Source organism: Coregonus clupeaformis, unplaced genomic scaffold (assembly GCF_020615455.1).
Source record: "Coregonus clupeaformis isolate EN_2021a unplaced genomic scaffold, ASM2061545v1 scaf0828, whole genome shotgun sequence".
Classification (NCBI taxonomy): domain Eukaryota; kingdom Metazoa; phylum Chordata; class Actinopteri; order Salmoniformes; family Salmonidae; genus Coregonus; species Coregonus clupeaformis.
The window spans coordinates 70001-88619 of NW_025534283.1; the positions used below are offsets into that span (position 1 = coordinate 70001).

The 18619-nt window shown below is 48.6% G+C and overlaps 1 protein-coding gene across 4 annotated transcripts in view; it reads right to left on the reverse strand.

Moving 5' to 3' along the window:
• Positions 1 to 18619, reverse strand: part of ccdc33 (coiled-coil domain containing 33) — a 54944-nt gene that overhangs the window by 23777 nt on the left and 12548 nt on the right. For 3 of the 4 annotated variants that reach the window (XM_045216858.1, XM_045216859.1, XM_045216857.1), the window contains exon 4: positions 693 to 888. In XM_045216858.1, coding sequence (XP_045072793.1) covers positions 693 to 888 — 196 coding nt within the window. Of the gene's footprint in view, positions 1 to 692; positions 926 to 18619 lie in introns of those variants that run through there. The other variant, XM_045216860.1, reaches the window with a different exon arrangement.

Here is an 18619-nt window from a genome sequence, read left to right on the forward strand (position 1 = left end):
CCCACGCAGCTGAAACAAATGAGGAGCTGATGAGCTGAAGGTTGGGGAAGGGAAGAGACACACTGAGGGAGTGTGTGGGGGGGTGAAGAAACACAGTCTCCAACCTGGGCTCTCTGGAGGACAAGAGTGCTGCACGTCCACTTCCATGAGGAATATAAGGATTTGGAGATACTTACCTTTGGGAAATACTCACCTTTGGATATATGCACCTGTGGAAATACGTGAGAGACATTTGGAAGGACTTTTTGCTGGGTTGGCCACTAGCTGCAACGTGGACTACAGTAAGGCTGGGGAAAAGTTATCTGAGCGAGTGAGAATTATGATTTTGGATGTGGAAGAGACATCCCTGAACTGTTAACCCTTAAAGAGCCACAAGAGAACATAATTTTGTTATATTTTCGTTAATTTCCCAAGACCTTTAATAAAATCCTTGTTTTGTTTGAACCTTGTCTCCTTGCACTACTTGAGCAATCCCGCTGAAAGCTGTGTAGCCTCTCGGGACGTCACAATATATATATATATATATATATATATATATATAAACGGGGGATTGGAAGTGATGCAGACAATTACATTGATGGAAGTTACAATCTATCTGCAATATTAAGCTGATCTACATCAAAAATAAAAAAATAAATAAAAATAATAATAATAATATAATAATATATATAAAAAATAAAATAGTGGTGTACCTATCCTGTCAGCGATCTCTGCCTTGGTCATGAGGTCTATATCAGTGTTGTCCAGTAGGTGGCGTCCTAGGTCCTGGTGCAGCGTGAGGTCACTACGGAGCTGGCTGTTGTCCGTCTCCAAGGTTACCACCTGGGTCCTCAGGGCTATGATGTCCTCCGCCATCTCACGCATCGCTGTCCGGTAGTTCTCCACATCCTAGTCGACAGAGAAAGGTAGGACAGACAGAACGGTAACAGAGAGGAACAGTGATGGGGGGGACAGAGAAACAGAACGGTACTAACAGAGAGGAACAGTGATGGGGGGGACAGAGAAACAGAACGGTACTAACAGAGATGAACAGTGATGGGGGACAGAGAAACAGAACGGTACTAACAGAGAGGAACAGTGATGGGGGGGACAGAGAAACAGAACGGTACTAACAGAGAGGAACAGTGATCGGGGGACAGAGAAACAGAACGGTACTAACAGAGAGGAACAGTGATGGGGGGGACAGAGAAACAGAACGGTACTAACAGAGAGGAACAGTGATGGGGGGGACAGAGAAACAGAACGGTACTAACAGAGAGGAACAGTGATGGGGGGGACAGAGAAACAGAACGGTACTAACAGAGAGGAACAGTGATGGGGGGGACAGAGAAACAGGCCGGTACTAACAGAGAGGAACAGTGATGGGGGACAGAGAAACAGAACGGTACTAACAGAGAGGAACAGTGATGGGGGACAGAGAAACAGAACGGTACTAACAGAGAGGGACAGTGATGGGGGGACAGAGAAACAGAACGGTACTAACAGAGAGGAACAGTGATGGGGGGACAGAGAAACAGAACGGTACTAACAGAGAGGAACAGTGATGGGGGACAGAGAAACAGAACGGTACTAACAGAGAGGAACAGTGATGGGGGACAGAGAAACAGAACGGTACTAACAGAGAGGGACAGTGATGGGGGACAGAGAAACAGAACGGTTCTAACAGAGAGGAACAGTGATGGGGGACAGAGAAACAGAACGGTACTAACAGAGAGGAACAGTGATGGGGGACAGAGAAACAGAACGGTACTAACAGAGAGGAACAGTGATGGGGGACAGAGAAACAGAACGGTACTAACAGAGAGGAACAGTGATGGGGGACAGAGAAACAGAACGGTACTAACAGAGAGGAACAGTGATGGGGGGGACAGAGAAACAGAACGGTACTAACAGAGAGGAACAGTGATGGGGGGACAGAGAAACAGAACGGTACTAACAGAGAGGAACAGTGATGGGGGACAGAGAAACAGAACGGTACTAACAGAGAGGAACAGTGATGGGGACAGAGAAACAGAACGGTACTAACAGAGAGGAACAGTGATGGGGGACAGAGAAACAGAACGGTACTAACAGAGAGGAACAGTGATGGGGGGACAGAGAAACAGAACGGTACTAACAGAGAGGAACAGTGATGGGGGGACAGAGAAACAGAACGGTACTAACAGAGAGGAACAGTGATGGGGGACAGAGAAACAGAACGGTACTAACAGAGAGGAACAGTGATGGGGGGACAGAGAAACAGAACGGTACTAACAGAGAGGAACAGTGATGGGGGGACAGAGAAACAGAACGGTACTAACAGAGAGGAACAGTGATGGGGGACAGAGAAACAGAACGGTACTAACAGAGAGGAACAGTGATGGGGGACAGAGAAACAGAACGGTACTAACAGAGAGGAACAGTGATGGGGGACAGAGAAACAGAACGGTACTAACAGAGAGGAACAGTGATGGGGGGACAGAGAAACAGAACGGTACTAACAGAGAGGAACAGTGATGGGGGGACAGAGAAACAGAACGGTACTAACAGAGAGGAACAGTGATGGGGGACAGAGAAACAGAACGGTACTAACAGAGAGGAACAGTGATGGGGGACAGAGAAACAGAGCGGTACTAACAGAGAGGAACAGTGATGGGGGACAGAGAAACAGAACGGTACTAACAGAGAGGAACAGTGATGGGGGACAGAGAAACAGAACGGTACTAACAGAGAGGAACAGTGATGGGGGGACAGAGAAACAGAACGGTACTAACAGAGAGGAACAGTGATGGGGGGACAGAGAAACAGAACGGTACTAACAGAGAGGAACAGTGATGGGGGACAGAGAAACAGAACGGTACTAACAGAGAGGAACAGTGATGGGGGACAGAGAAACAGAACGGTACTAACAGAGAGGAACAGTGATGGGGGGACAGAGAAACAGAACGGTACTAACAGAGAGGAACAGTGATGGGGGGACAGAGAAACAGACCGGTACTAACAGAGAGGAACAGTGATGGGGGACAGAGAAACAGAACGGTACTAACAGAGAGGAACAGTGATGGGGGGACAGAGAAACAGAACGGTACTAACAGAGAGGAACAGTGATGGGGGGGACAGAGAAACAGAACGGTACTAACAGAGAGGAACAGTGATGGGGGCAGAGAAAACAGAGAAACAGAGACAGGGTACTAACAGAGAGGAACAGTGATGGGGGGACAGAGAAACAGAACGGTACTAACAGAGAGGAACAGTGATGGGGGACAGAGAAACAGAACGGTACTAACAGAGAGGAACAGTGATGGGGACAGAGAAACAGAACGGTACTAACAGAGAGGAACAGTGATGGGGGGACAGAGAAACAGAACGGTACTAACAGAGAGGAACAGTGATGGGGGGACAGAGAAACAGAACGGTACTAACAGAGAGGAACAGTGATGGGGGACAGAGAAACAGAACGGTACTAACAGAGAGGAACAGTGATGGGGGGACAGAGAAACAGAACGGTACTAACAGAGAGGAACAGTGATGGGGGACAGAGAAACAGAACGGTACTAACAGAGAGGAACAGTGATGGGGGACAGAGAAACAGAACGGTACTAACAGAGAGGAACAGTGATGGGGGGACAGAGAAACAGAACGGTACTAACAGAGAGGAACAGTGATGGGGGGACAGAGAAACAGAACGGTACTAACAGAGAGGAACAGTGATGGGGGGACAGAGAAACAGAACGGTACTAACAGAGAGGAACAGTGATGGGGGGGACAGAGAAACAGAACGGTACTAACAGAGAGGAACAGTGATGGGGGGACAGAGAAACAGAACGGTACTAACAGAGAGGAACAGTGATGGGGGGACAGAGAAACAGAACGGTACTAACAGAGAGGAACAGTGATGGGGGGACAGAGAAACAGAACGGTACTAACAGAGAGGAACAGTGATGGGGGACAGAGAAACAGAACGGTACTAACAGAGAGGAACAGTGATGGGGGGACAGAGAAACAGAACGGTACTAACAGAGAGGAACAGTGATGGGGGACAGAGAAACAGAACGGTACTAACAGAGAGGAACAGTGATGGGGGACAGAGAAACAGAACGGTACTAACAGAGAGGAACAGTGATGGGGGACAGAGAAACAGAACGGTACTAACAGAGAGGAACAGTGATGGGGGACAGAGAAACAGAACGGTACTAACAGAGAGGAACAGTGATGGGGGGACAGAGAAACAGAACGGTACTAACAGAGAGGAACAGTGATGGGGGGACAGAGAAACAGAACGGTACTAACAGAGAGGAACAGTGATGGGGGACAGAGAAACAGAACGGTACTAACAGAGAGGAACAGTGATGGGGGGACAGAGAAACAGAACGGTACTAACAGAGAGGAACAGTGATGGGGGACAGAGAAACAGAACGGTACTAACAGAGAGGAACAGTGATGGGGGACAGAGAAACAGAACGGTACTAACAGAGAGGAACAGTGATGGGGGACAGAGAAACAGAACGGTACTAACAGAGAGGAACAGTGATGGGGGACAGAGAAACAGAACGGTACTAACAGAGAGGAACAGTGATGGGGGACAGAGAAACAGAACGGTACTAACAGAGAGGAACAGTGATGGGGGGACAGAGAAACAGAACGGTACTAACAGAGAGGAACAGTGATGGGGGACAGAGAAACAGAACGGTACTAACAGAGAGGAACAGTGATGGGGGACAGAGAAACAGAACGGTACTAACAGAGAGGAACAGTGATGGGGGACAGAGAAACAGAACGGTACTAACAGAGAGGAACAGTGATGGGGGGGACAGAGAAACAGAACGGTACTAACAGAGAGGAACAGTGATGGGGGGACAGAGAAACAGAACGGTACTAACAGAGAGGAACAGTGATGGGGGGACAGAGAAACAGAACGGTACTAACAGAGAGGAACAGTGATGGGGGGACAGAGAAACAGAACGGTACTAACAGAGAGGAACAGTGATGGGGGACAGAGAAACAGAACGGTACTAACAGAGAGGAACAGTGATGGGGGACAGAGAAACAGAACGGTACTAACAGAGAGGAACAGTGATGGGGACAGAGAAACAGAACGGTACTAACAGAGAGGAACAGTGATGGGGGGACAGAGAAACAGAACGGTACTAACAGAGAGGAACAGTGATGGGGGACAGAGAAACAGAACGGTACTAACAGAGAGGAACAGTGATGGGGGACAGAGAAACAGAACGGTACTAACAGAGAGGAACAGTGATGGGGGGACAGAGAAACAGAACGGTACTAACAGAGAGGAACAGTGATGGGGGGACAGAGAAACAGAACGGTACTAACAGAGAGGAACAGTGATGGGGGACAGAGAAACAGAACGGTACTAACAGAGAGGAACAGTGATGGGGGACAGAGAAACAGAACGGTACTAACAGAGAGGAACAGTGATGGGGGACAGAGAAACAGAACGGTACTAACAGAGAGGAACAGTGATGGGGGGACAGAGAAACAGAACGGTACTAACAGAGAGGAACAGTGATGGGGGGACAGAGAAACAGAACGGTACTAACAGAGAGGAACAGTGATGGGGGACAGAGAAACAGAACGGTACTAACAGAGAGGAACAGTGATGGGGGGACAGAGAAACAGAACGGTACTAACAGAGAGGAACAGTGATGGGGACGAGAGAGGAACAGAGAAACAGAACGGTACTAACAGAGAGGAACAGTGATGGGGGACAGAGAAACAGAACGGTACTAACAGAGAGGAACAGTGATGGGGGACAGAGAAACAGAACGGTACTAACAGAGAGGAACAGTGATGGGGGACAGAGAAACAGAACGGTACTAACAGAGAGGAACAGTGATGGGGGACAGAGAAACAGAACGGTACTAACAGAGAGGAACAGTGATGGGGGACAGAGAAACAGAACGGTACTAACAGAGAGGAACAGTGATGGGGGGACAGAGAAACAGAACGGTACTAACAGAGAGGAACAGTGATGGGGACAGAGAAACAGACCGGTACTAACAGAGAGGAACAGTGATGGGGGACAGAGAAACAGAACGGTACTAACAGAGAGGAACAGTGATGGGGGGGACAGAGAAACAGAACGGTACTAACAGAGAGGAACAGTGATGGGGGACAGAGAAACAGAACGGACAGAGAGGGACAGAGAAACAGAACGGTACTAACAGAGAGGAACAGTGATGGGGGACAGAGAAACAGAACGGTACTAACAGAGAGGAACAGTGATGGGGACAGAGAAACAGAACGGTACTAACAGAGAGGAACAGTGATGGGGACAGAGAAACAGAACGGTACTAACAGAGAGGAACAGTGATGGGGGGACAGAGAAACAGAACGGTACTAACAGAGAGGAACAGTGATGGGGGACAGAGAAACAGAACGGTACTAACAGAGAGGAACAGTGATGGGGGACAGAGAAACAGAACGGTACTAACAGAGAGGAACAGTGATGGGGGACAGAGAAACAGAACGGTACTAACAGAGAGGAACAGTGATGGGGGACAGAGAAACAGAACGGTACTAACAGAGAGGAACAGTGATGGGGGGGACAGAGAAACAGAACGGTACTAACAGAGAGGAACAGTGATGGGGGACAGAGAAACAGAACGGTACTAACAGAGAGGAACAGTGATGGGGGACAGAGAAACAGAACGGTACTAACAGAGAGGAACAGTGATGGGGGACAGAGAAACAGAACGGTACTAACAGAGAGGAACAGTGATGGGGGGACAGAGAAACAGAACGGTACTAACAGAGAGGAACAGTGATGGGGGGACAGAGAAACAGAACGGTACTAACAGAGAGGAACAGTGATGGGGGGACAGAGAAACAGAACGGTACTAACAGAGAGGAACAGTGATGGGGGGACAGAGAAACAGAACGGTACTAACAGAGAGGAACAGTGATGGGGGACAGAGAAACAGAACGGTACTAACAGAGAGGAACAGTGATGGGGGACAGAGAAACAGAACGGTACTAACAGAGAGGAACAGTGATGGGGGACAGAGAAACAGAACGGTACTAACAGAGAGGAACAGTGATGGGGGGACAGAGAAACAGAACGGTACTAACAGAGAGGAACAGTGATGGGGGGACAGAGAAACAGAACGGTACTAACAGAGAGGAACAGTGATGGGGGGACAGAGAAACAGAACGGTACTAACAGAGAGGAACAGTGATGGGGGACAGAGAAACAGAACGGTACTAACAGAGAGGAACAGTGATGGGGGGACAGAGAAACAGAACGGTACTAACAGAGAGGAACAGTGATGGGGGGACAGAGAAACAGAACGGTACTAACAGAGAGGGAACAGTGATGGGGGGACAGAGAAACAGAACGGTACTAACAGAGAGGAACAGTGATGGGGGGACAGAGAAACAGAACGGTACTAACAGAGAGGAACAGTGATGGGGGACAGAGAAACAGAACGGTACTAACAGAGAGGAACAGTGATGGGGGACAGAGAAACAGAACGGTACTAACAGAGAGGAACAGTGATGGGGGGACAGAGAAACAGAACGGTACTAACAGAGAGGAACAGTGATGGGGGACAGAGAAACAGAACGGTACTAACAGAGAGGAACAGTGATGGGGGACAGAGAAACAGAACGGTACTAACAGAGAGGAACAGTGATGGGGGGACAGAGAAACAGAACGGTACTAACAGAGAGGAACAGTGATGGGGGACAGAGAAACAGAACGGTACTAACAGAGAGGAACAGTGATGGGGGGACAGAGAAACAGAACGGTACTAACAGAGAGGAACAGTGATGGGGGGACAGAGAAACAGAACGGTACTAACAGAGAGGAACAGTGATGGGGGGACAGAGAAACAGAACGGTACTAACAGAGAGGAACAGTGATGGGGGGACAGAGAAACAGAACGGTACTAACAGAGAGGAACAGTGATGGGGGGACAGAGAAACAGAACGGTACTAACAGAGAGGAACAGTGATGGGGGGACAGAGAAACAGAACGGTACTAACAGAGAGGAACAGTGATGGGGGACAGAGAAACAGAACGGTACTAACAGAGAGGAACAGAGTGGGGGACAGAGAAACAGAACGGTACTAACAGAGAGGAACAGTGATGGGGGACAGAGAAACAGAACGGTACTAACAGAGAGGAACAGTGATGGGGGACAGAGAAACAGAACGGTACTAACAGAGAGGAACAGTGATGGGGGGACAGAGAAACAGAACGGTACTAACAGAGAGGAACAGTGATGGGGGACAGAGAAACAGAACGGTACTAACAGAGAGGAACAGTGATGGGGGGACAGAGAAACAGAACGGTACTAACAGAGAGGAACAGTGATGGGGGACAGAGAAACAGAACGGTACTAACAGAGAGGAACAGTGATGGGGGGACAGAGAAACAGAACGGTACTAACAGAGAGGAACAGTGATGGGGGGACAGAGAAACAGAACGGTACTAACAGAGAGGAACAGTGATGGGGGACAGAGAAACAGAACGGTACTAACAGAGAGGAACAGTGATGGGGGACAGAGAAACAGAACGGTACTAACAGAGAGGAACAGTGATGGGGGGACAGAGAAACAGAACGGTACTAACAGAGAGGAACAGTGATGGGGACAGAGAAACAGAACGGTACTAACAGAGAGGAACAGTGATGGGGGACAGAGAAACAGAACGGTACTAACAGAGAGGAACAGTGATGGGGACAGAGAAACAGAACGGTACTAACAGAGAGGAACAGTGATGGGGGACAGAGAAACAGAACGGTACTAACAGAGAGGAACAGTGATGGGGGGACAGAGAAACAGAACGGTACTAACAGAGAGGAACAGTGATGGGGGGACAGAGAAACAGAACGGTACTAACAGAGAGGAACAGTGATGGGGGGACAGAGAAACAGAACGGTACTAACAGAGAGGAACAGTGATGGGGGACAGAGAAACAGAACGGTACTAACAGAGAGGAACAGTGATGGGGGGACAGAGAAACAGAACGGTACTAACAGAGAGGAACAGTGATGGGGGGACAGAGAAACAGAACGGTACTAACAGAGAGGAACAGTGATGGGGGACAGAGAAACAGAACGGTACTAACAGAGAGGAACAGTGATGGGGGACAGAGAAACAGAACGGTACTAACAGAGAGGAACAGTGATGGGGGGACAGAGAAACAGAACGGTACTAACAGAGAGGAACAGTGATGGGGGACAGAGAAACAGAACGGTACTAACAGAGAGGAACAGTGATGGGGGACAGAGAAACAGAACGGTACTAACAGAGAGGAACAGTGATGGGGGACAGAGAAACAGAACGGTACTAACAGAGAGGAACAGTGATGGGGGACAGAGAAACAGAACGGTACTAACAGAGAGGAACAGTGATGGGGGACAGAGAAACAGAACGGTACTAACAGAGAGGAACAGTGATGGGGGACAGAGAAACAGAACGGTACTAACAGAGAGGAACAGTGATGGGGGACAGAGAAACAGAACGGTACTAACAGAGAGGAACAGTGATGGGGGACAGAGAAACAGAACGGTACTAACAGAGAGGAACAGTGATGGGGGACAGAGAAACAGAACGGTACTAACAGAGAGGAACAGTGATGGGGGGACAGAGAAACAGAACGGTACTAACAGAGAGGAACAGTGATGGGGGGACAGAGAAACAGAACGGTACTAACAGAGAGGAACAGTGATGGGGGACAGAGAAACAGAACGGTACTAACAGAGAGGAACAGTGATGGGGGGCAGAGAAACAGAACGGTACTAACAGAGAGGAACAGTGATGGGGGGACAGAGAAACAGAACGGTACTAACAGAGAGGAACAGTGATGGGGACAGAGAAACAGAACGGTACTAACAGAGAGGAACAGTGATGGGGGGACAGAGAAACAGAACGGTACTAACAGAGGAACAGTGATGGGGGACAGAGAAACAGAACGGTACTAACAGAGAGGAACAGTGATGGGGGACAGAGAAACAGAACGGTACTAACAGAGAGGAACAGTGATGGGGGACAGAGAAACAGAACGGTACTAACAGAGAGGAACAGTGATGGGGGGGGACAGAGAAACAGAACGGTACTAACAGAGAGGAACAGTGATGGGGGACAGAGAAACAGAACGGTACTAACAGAGAGGAACAGTGATGGGGGGGACAGAGAAACAGAACGGTACTAACAGAGAGGAACAGTGATGGGGGACAGAGAAACAGAACGGTACTAACAGAGAGGGACAGTGATGGGGGGACAGAGAAACAGAACGGTACTAACAGAGAGGAACAGTGATGGGGACAGAGAAACAGAACGGTACTAACAGAGAGGAACAGTGATGGGGGACAGAGAAACAGAACGGTACTAACAGAGAGGAACAGTGATGGGGGGACAGAGAAACAGAACGGGTACTAACAGAGAGGAACAGTGATGGGGGGACAGAGAAACAGAACGGTACTAACAGAGAGGAACAGTGATGGGGGACAGAGAAACAGAACGGTACTAACAGAGAGGAACAGTGATGGGGGACAGAGAAACAGAACGGTACTAACAGAGAGGAACAGTGATGGGGGGACAGAGAAACAGAACGGTACTAACAGAGAGGAACAGTGATGGGGACAGAGAAACAGAACGGTACTAACAGAGAGGAACAGTGATGGGGGGACAGAGAAACAGAACGGTACTAACAGAGAGGAACAGTGATGGGGGACAGAGAAACAGAACGGTACTAACAGAGAGGAACAGTGATGGGGGGGACAGAGAAACAGAACGGTACTAACAGAGAGGAACAGTGATGGGGGACAGAGAAACAGAACGGTACTAACAGAGAGGGACAGTGATGGGGGGACAGAGAAACAGAACGGTACTAACAGAGAGGAACAGTGATGGGGGACAGAGAAACAGAACGGTACTAACAGAGAGGAACAGTGATGGGGGGACAGAGAAACAGAACGGTACTAACAGAGAGGAACAGTGATGGGGGACAGAGAAACAGAACGGTACTAACAGAGAGGAACAGTGATGGGGGGACAGAGAAACAGAACGGTACTAACAGAGAGGAACAGTGATGGGGGGACAGAGAAACAGAACGGTACTAACAGAGAGGAACAGTGATGGGGGAGGACAGAGAAACAGAACGGTACTAACAGAGAGGAACAGTGATGGGGGACAGAGAAACAGAACGGTACTAACAGAGAGGGACAGTGATGGGGGGGACAGAGAAACAGAACGGTACTAACAGAGAGGGACAGTGATGGGGGGGACAGAGAAACAGAACGGTACTAACAGAGAGGGACAGTGATGGGGGACAGAGAAACAGAACGGTACTAACAGAGAGGGACAGTGATGGGGGACAGAGAAACAGACCGGTAACAGAGAGGAACAGTGATGGGGGACAGAGAAACAGAACGGTACTAACAGAGAGGAACAGTGATGGGGGACAGAGAAACAGAACGGGTACTAACAGAGAGGGACAGTGATGGGGGGACAGAGAAACAGAACGGTACTAACAGAGAGGAACAGTGATGGGGGGACAGAGAAACAGAACGGTACTAACAGAGAGGAACAGTGATGGGGGACAGAGAAACAGAACGGTACTAACAGAGAGGAACAGTGATGGGGGGACAGAGAAACAGAACGGTACTAACAGAGAGGAACAGTGATGGGGGACAGAGAAACAGAACGGTACTAACAGAGAGGGACAGTGATGGGGGACAGAGAAACAGAACGGTACTAACAGAGAGGAACAGTGATGGGGACAGAGAAACAGAACGGTACTAACAGAGAGGAACAGTGATGGGGGACAGAGAAACAGAACGGTACTAACAGAGAGGAACAGTGATGGGGGACAGAGAAACAGAACGGTACTAACAGAGAGGAACAGTGATGGGGGGACAGAGAAACAGAACGGTACTAACAGAGAGGAACAGTGATGGGGGACAGAGAAACAGAACGGTACTAACAGAGAGGAACAGTGATGGGGGACAGAGAAACAGAACGGTACTAACAGAGAGGAACAGTGATGGGGGGACAGAGAAACAGAACGGTACTAACAGAGAGGAACAGTGATGGGGGACAGAGAAACAGAACGGTACTAACAGAGAGGAACAGTGATGGGGGACAGAGAAACAGAACGGTACTAACAGAGAGGAACAGTGATGGGGGACAGAGAAACAGAACGGGTACTAACAGAGAGGAACAGTGATGGGGGACAGAGAAACAGAACGGTACTAACAGAGAGGAACAGTGATGGGGGGACAGAGAAACAGAACGGTACTAACAGAGAGGAACAGTGATGGGGGACAGAGAAACAGAACGGTACTAACAGAGAGGAACAGTGATGGGGGACAGAGAAACAGAACGGTACTAACAGAGAGGAACAGTGATGGGGGACAGAGAAACAGAACGGTACTAACAGAGAGGAACAGTGATGGGGGACAGAGAAACAGAACGGTACTAACAGAGAGGAACAGTGATGGGGGACAGAGAAACAGAACGGTACTAACAGAGAGGAACAGTGATGGGGGGACAGAGAAACAGAACGGTACTAACAGAGAGGAACAGTGATGGGGGGACAGAGAAACAGAACGGTACTAACAGAGAGGAACAGTGATGGGGGGACAGAGAAACAGAACGGTACTAACAGAGAGGAACAGTGATGGGGGACAGAGAAACAGAACGGTACTAACAGAGAGGAACAGTGATGGGGGACAGAGAAACAGAACGGTACTAACAGAGAGGAACAGTGATGGGGGACAGAGAAACAGAACGGTACTAACAGAGAGGAACAGTGATGGGGGGACAGAGAAACAGAACGGTACTAACAGAGAGGAACAGTGATGGGGGACAGAGAAACAGAACGGTACTAACAGAGAGGAACAGTGATGGGGGGACAGAGAAACAGAACGGTACTAACAGAGAGGAACAGTGATGGGGGGACAGAGAAACAGAACGGTACTAACAGAGAGGAACAGTGATGGGGGGACAGAGAAACAGAACGGTACTAACAGAGAGGAACAGTGATGGGGGACAGAGAAACAGAACGGTACTAACAGAGAGGAACAGTGATGGGGGGACAGAGAAACAGAACGGTACTAACAGAGAGGAACAGTGATGGGGGGACAGAGAAACAGAACGGTACTAACAGAGAGGAACAGTGATGGGGGACAGAGAAACAGAACGGTACTAACAGAGAGGAACAGTGATGGGGGACAGAGAAACAGAACGGTACTAACAGAGAGGAACAGTGATGGGGGACAGAGAAACAGAACGGTACTAACAGAGAGGAACAGTGATGGGGGGACAGAGAAACAGAACGGTACTAACAGAGAGGAACAGTGATGGGGGGACAGAGAAACAGAACGGTACTAACAGAGAGGAACAGTGATGGGGGACAGAGAAACAGAACGGTACTAACAGAGAGGAACAGTGATGGGGGGACAGAGAAACAGAACGGTACTAACAGAGAGGAACAGTGATGGGGGGACAGAGAAACAGAACGGTACTAACAGAGAGGAACAGTGATGGGGGACAGAGAAACAGAACGGTACTAACAGAGAGGAACAGTGATGGGGGACAGAGAAACAGAACGGTACTAACAGAGAGGAACAGTGATGGGGGGACAGAGAAACAGAACGGTACTAACAGAGAGGAACAGTGATGGGGGACAGAGAAACAGAACGGTACTAACAGAGAGGAACAGTGATGGGGGGACAGAGAAACAGAACGGTACTAACAGAGAGGAACAGTGATGGGGGGACAGAGAAACAGAACGGTACTAACAGAGAGGAACAGTGATGGGGGACAGAGAAACAGAACGGTACTAACAGAGAGGAACAGTGATGGGGGGACAGAGAAACAGAACGGTACTAACAGAGAGGAACAGTGATGGGGGACAGAGAAACAGAACGGTACTAACAGAGAGGAACAGTGATGGGGGGACAGAGAAACAGAACGGTACTAACAGAGAGGAACAGTGATGGGGGACAGAGAAACAGAACGGTACTAACAGAGAGGAACAGTGATGGGGGGACAGAGAAACAGAACGGTACTAACAGAGAGGAACAGTGATGGGGGACAGAGAAACAGAACGGTACTAACAGAGAGGAACAGTGATGGGGGACAGAGAAACAGAACGGTACTAACAGAGAGGAACAGTGATGGGGGACAGAGAAACAGAACGGTACTAACAGAGAGGAACAGTGATGGGGACAGAGAAACAGAACGGTACTAACAGAGAGGAACAGTGATGGGGGGACAGAGAAACAGAACGGGTACTAACAGAGAGGAACAGTGATGGGGGGACAGAGAAACAGAACGGTACTAACAGAGAGGAACAGTGATGGGGACAGAGAAACAGAACGGTACTAACAGAGAGGAACAGTGATGGGGGGACAGAGAAACAGAACGGTACTAACAGAGAGGAACAGTGATGGGGGGACAGAGAAACAGAACGGTACTAACAGAGAGGAACAGTGATGGGGGGACAGAGAAACAGAACGGTACTAACAGAGAGGAACAGTGATGGGGGACAGAGAAACAGAACGGTACTAACAGAGAGGAACAGTGATGGGGGACAGAGAAACAGAACGGTACTAACAGAGAGGAACAGTGATGGGGGACAGAGAAACAGAACGGTACTAACAGAGAGGAACAGTGATGGGGGGACAGAGAAACAGAACGGTACTAACAGAGAGGAACAGTGATGGGGGACAGAGAAACAGAACGGTACTAACAGAGAGGAACAGTGATGGGGGACAGAGAAACAGAACGGTACTAACAGAGAGGAACAGTGATGGGGGGACAGAGAAACAGAACGGTACTAACAGAGAGGAACAGTGATGGGGGGACAGAGAAACAGAACGGGTACTAACAGAGAGGAACAGTGATGGGGGACAGAGAAACAGAACGGTACTAACAGAGAGGAACAGTGATGGGGGACAGAGAAACAGAATGGTACTAACAGAGAGGAACAGTGATGGGGGACAGAGAAACAGAACGGTACTAACAGAGAGGAACAGTGATGGGGGGACAGAGAAACAGAACGGTACTAACAGAGAGGAACAGTGATGGGGGACAGAGAAACAGAACGGTACTAACAGAGAGGAACAGTGATGGGGGGACAGAGAAACAGAACGGTACTAACAGAGAGGAACAGTGATGGGGGGACAGAGAAACAGAACGGTACTAACAGAGAGGAACAGTGATGGGGGGACAGAGAAACAGAACGGTACTAACAGAGAGGAACAGTGATGGGGGGACAGAGAAACAGAACGGTACTAACAGAGAGGAACAGTGATGGGGGGACAGAGAAACAGAACGGTACTAACAGAGAGGGAACAGTGATGGGGGGACAGAGAAACAGAACGGTTCTAACAGAGAGGAACAGTGATGGGGGGACAGAGAAAACAGAACGGTACTAACAGAGAGGAACAGTGATGGGGGACAGAGAAACAGAACGGTACTAACAGAGAGGAACAGTGATGGGGGACAGAGAAACAGAACGGTACTAACAGAGAGGAACAGTGATGGGGGACAGAGAAACAGAACGGTACTAACAGAGAGGAACAGTGATGGGGGACAGAGAAACAGAACGGGTACTAACAGAGAGGAACAGTGATGGGGGACAGAGAAACAGAACGGTACTAACAGAGAGGAACAGTGATGGGGGACAGAGAAACAGAACGGTACTAACAGAGAGGAACAGTGATGGGGGGACAGAGAAACAGAACGGTACTAACAGAGAGGAACAGTGATGGGGGGACAGAGAAACAGAACGGTACTAACAGAGAGGAACAGTGATGGGGGGACAGAGAAACAGAACGGTACTAACAGAGAGGAACAGTGATGGGGGGACAGAGAAACAGAACGGTACTAACAGAGAGGAACAGTGATGGGGGGACAGAGAAACAGAACGGTACTAACAGAGAGGAACAGTGATGGGGACAGAGAAACAGAACGGTACTAACAGAGGAACAGTGATGGGGGACAGAGAAACAGAACGGTACTAACAGAGAGGAACAGTGATGGGGGACAGAGAAACAGAACGGTACTAACAGAGAGGAACAGTGATGGGGGACAGAGAAACAGAACGGTACTAACAGAGAGGAACAGTGATGCGGGGGGGAGAAACAGAACGGTACTAACAGAGAGGAACAGTGATGGGGGGGGGGACAGAGAAACAGAACGGTACTAACAGAGAGGAACAGAACGGTACTAACAGAGAGGAACAGAACGGTACTAACAGAGAGGAACAGTGATGGGGGACAGAGAAACAGAACAGTACTAACAGAGAGGAACAGTGATGGGGGACAGAGAAACAGAACGGTACTAACAGAGAGGAACAGTGATGGGGGACAGAGAAACAGAACGGTACTAACAGAGAGGAACAGTGATGGGGGGACAGAGAAACAGAACCGGTACTAACAGAGAGGAACAGTGATGGGGGACAGAGAAACAGAACGGTACTAACAGAGAGGAACAGTGATGGGGGACAGAGAAACAGAACGGTACTAACAGAGAGGAACAGTGATGGGAGACAGAGAAACAGAACGGTACTAACAGAGAGGAACAGTGATGGGGGACAGAGAAACAGAACAGTACTAACAGAGAGGAACAGTGATGGGGGACAGAGAAACAGAACGGTACTAACAGAGAGGAACAGTGATGGGGGACAGAGAAACAGAACGGTACTAACAGAGAGGAACAGTGATGGGGGACAGAGAAACAGAACGGTACTAACAGAGAGGAACAGACCGGTACTAACACAGAAACAAGCAGGGGGGCAGAGGTGTAGTAACAGAGATGACACCAACTCATCATAACGTTCAGATACTGTGGTGTCAGCAGGGGTCTTCACCATATTCTGGTCCTCTATATCTACTGACCAAAAATATAAACTCAACATGTAAATTGTTGGTTCCATGTTTCATGGGCTGAAATCCCAAAAATGTTCCATACGCACAAAAAACTTATTTCTCTCAAATGTTGGGCACAAATGTGTTTAAATCCCTGTTAGTGAGCATTTCTCCTTTGCCAAGATAATCCTTCCACCTGACAGGTGTGGCATATCAAGAAGCTTTGAATGTTAATTTCTCTACCATAAGCCGCCTCCAATGTCGTTTTAGAGGATTTTGCAGTACGTCCAACTGGCCTCAAAACCGCAGACCATGTGTATGGCGTTGTGTGGGCGAGTGGTTTGCTGATGTCAACGTTGTGAACAGAGTGCCCCATGGTGGCGGTGGGGTTATGGTATGGGCAGGCATAAGCTACGGACAGCGAACACAATTACATTTGAATGCACAGAGATACCGTGACGAGATCCTGAGGCCCATTGTCGTGCCATTCATCCCCCGCCATCACCTCATGTTCCAGCATGATAATGCACGGCCCCATGTCGCAAGGATCTGTACATAATTCCTGGAAGCTGAAAATGTCCCAGTTCTTCCGTGGCCTGCATACTCACCAGACATGTCACCCATTGAGCTGGTTTGGGATGCTCTGGATCGACGTGTACGACAGCGTGCTCTGGATCGCCAATATCCAGCAACTTCGCACAACCATTGAAGCTGAATGGGACAGCATTCCACAGGCCACAATCAACAGCCTGATCAACTCTATGTGAAGAAGATCTGTGGTGCTGTATGAGGCAAACGGTGGTCACATCAGATACTGACTGGTTTTCTGACCCACCAACAGATGCATATCTGTATTCCCAGTCATGTGAAATCCAATCGATAAGGGCCTAATGAATTTATTTCAATTGACTGATTTCAGTTGAAGTCGGAAGTTTACATACACCTTAGCCAAAAACATTTAAACTCAGTTTTTCACAATTCCTGACATTTAATCCTAGTAAAAATTCCCTGTTTTAGGTCAGTTAGGATCACCACTTTATTTTAAGAATGTGAAATGTCAGAATAATAGTAGAGAGAATGATTTATTTCAGCTTTTATTTCTTTCATCACATTCCCAGTGGGTCAGAAGTTTACATACACTCAGTTAGTATTTGGTAGCATTGCCTTTAAATTGTTTAACTTGGGTCAAACGTTTCGGGTAGCCTTCCACAAGCTTCCCACAATAAGTTGGGTGAATTTTGGCCCATTCCTCCTGACAGAGCTGGTGTAACTGAGTCAGGTTTGTAGGCCTCCTTGTTCGCACATGCATTTTCAGTTCTGCCCACACATTTTCTATAGGATTGAGGTCAGGGCTTTGCGATGGCCACTCCAATACCTTGACTTTGTTGTCCTTAAGCCATTTTGCCACAACTTTGGAAGTATGCTTGGGGTCATTGTCCATTTGGGAGACCCATTTGCGACCAAGCTTTAACTTCCTGACTGATGTCTTGAGATGTTGCTTCAATATATCCACATAATTTTCCTTCCTCATGATGCCATCTATTTTGTGAAGTGCACCAGTCCCTCCTGCAGCAAAGCACCCCCACAGCATGATGCTGCCACCCTGTGCTTCACGGTTGGGATGGTTTTCTTCAGCTTGCAAGCAAACCCTTTTCCTCCAAACATAACGATGGTCATTATGGCCAAACAGTTCTATTTTTGTTTCATCAGACCAGAGGACATTTCTCCAAAAAGTACGATCTTTGTCCCCATGTGCAGTTGCAAACCATAGTCTGGCTTTTTTATGGCGGTTT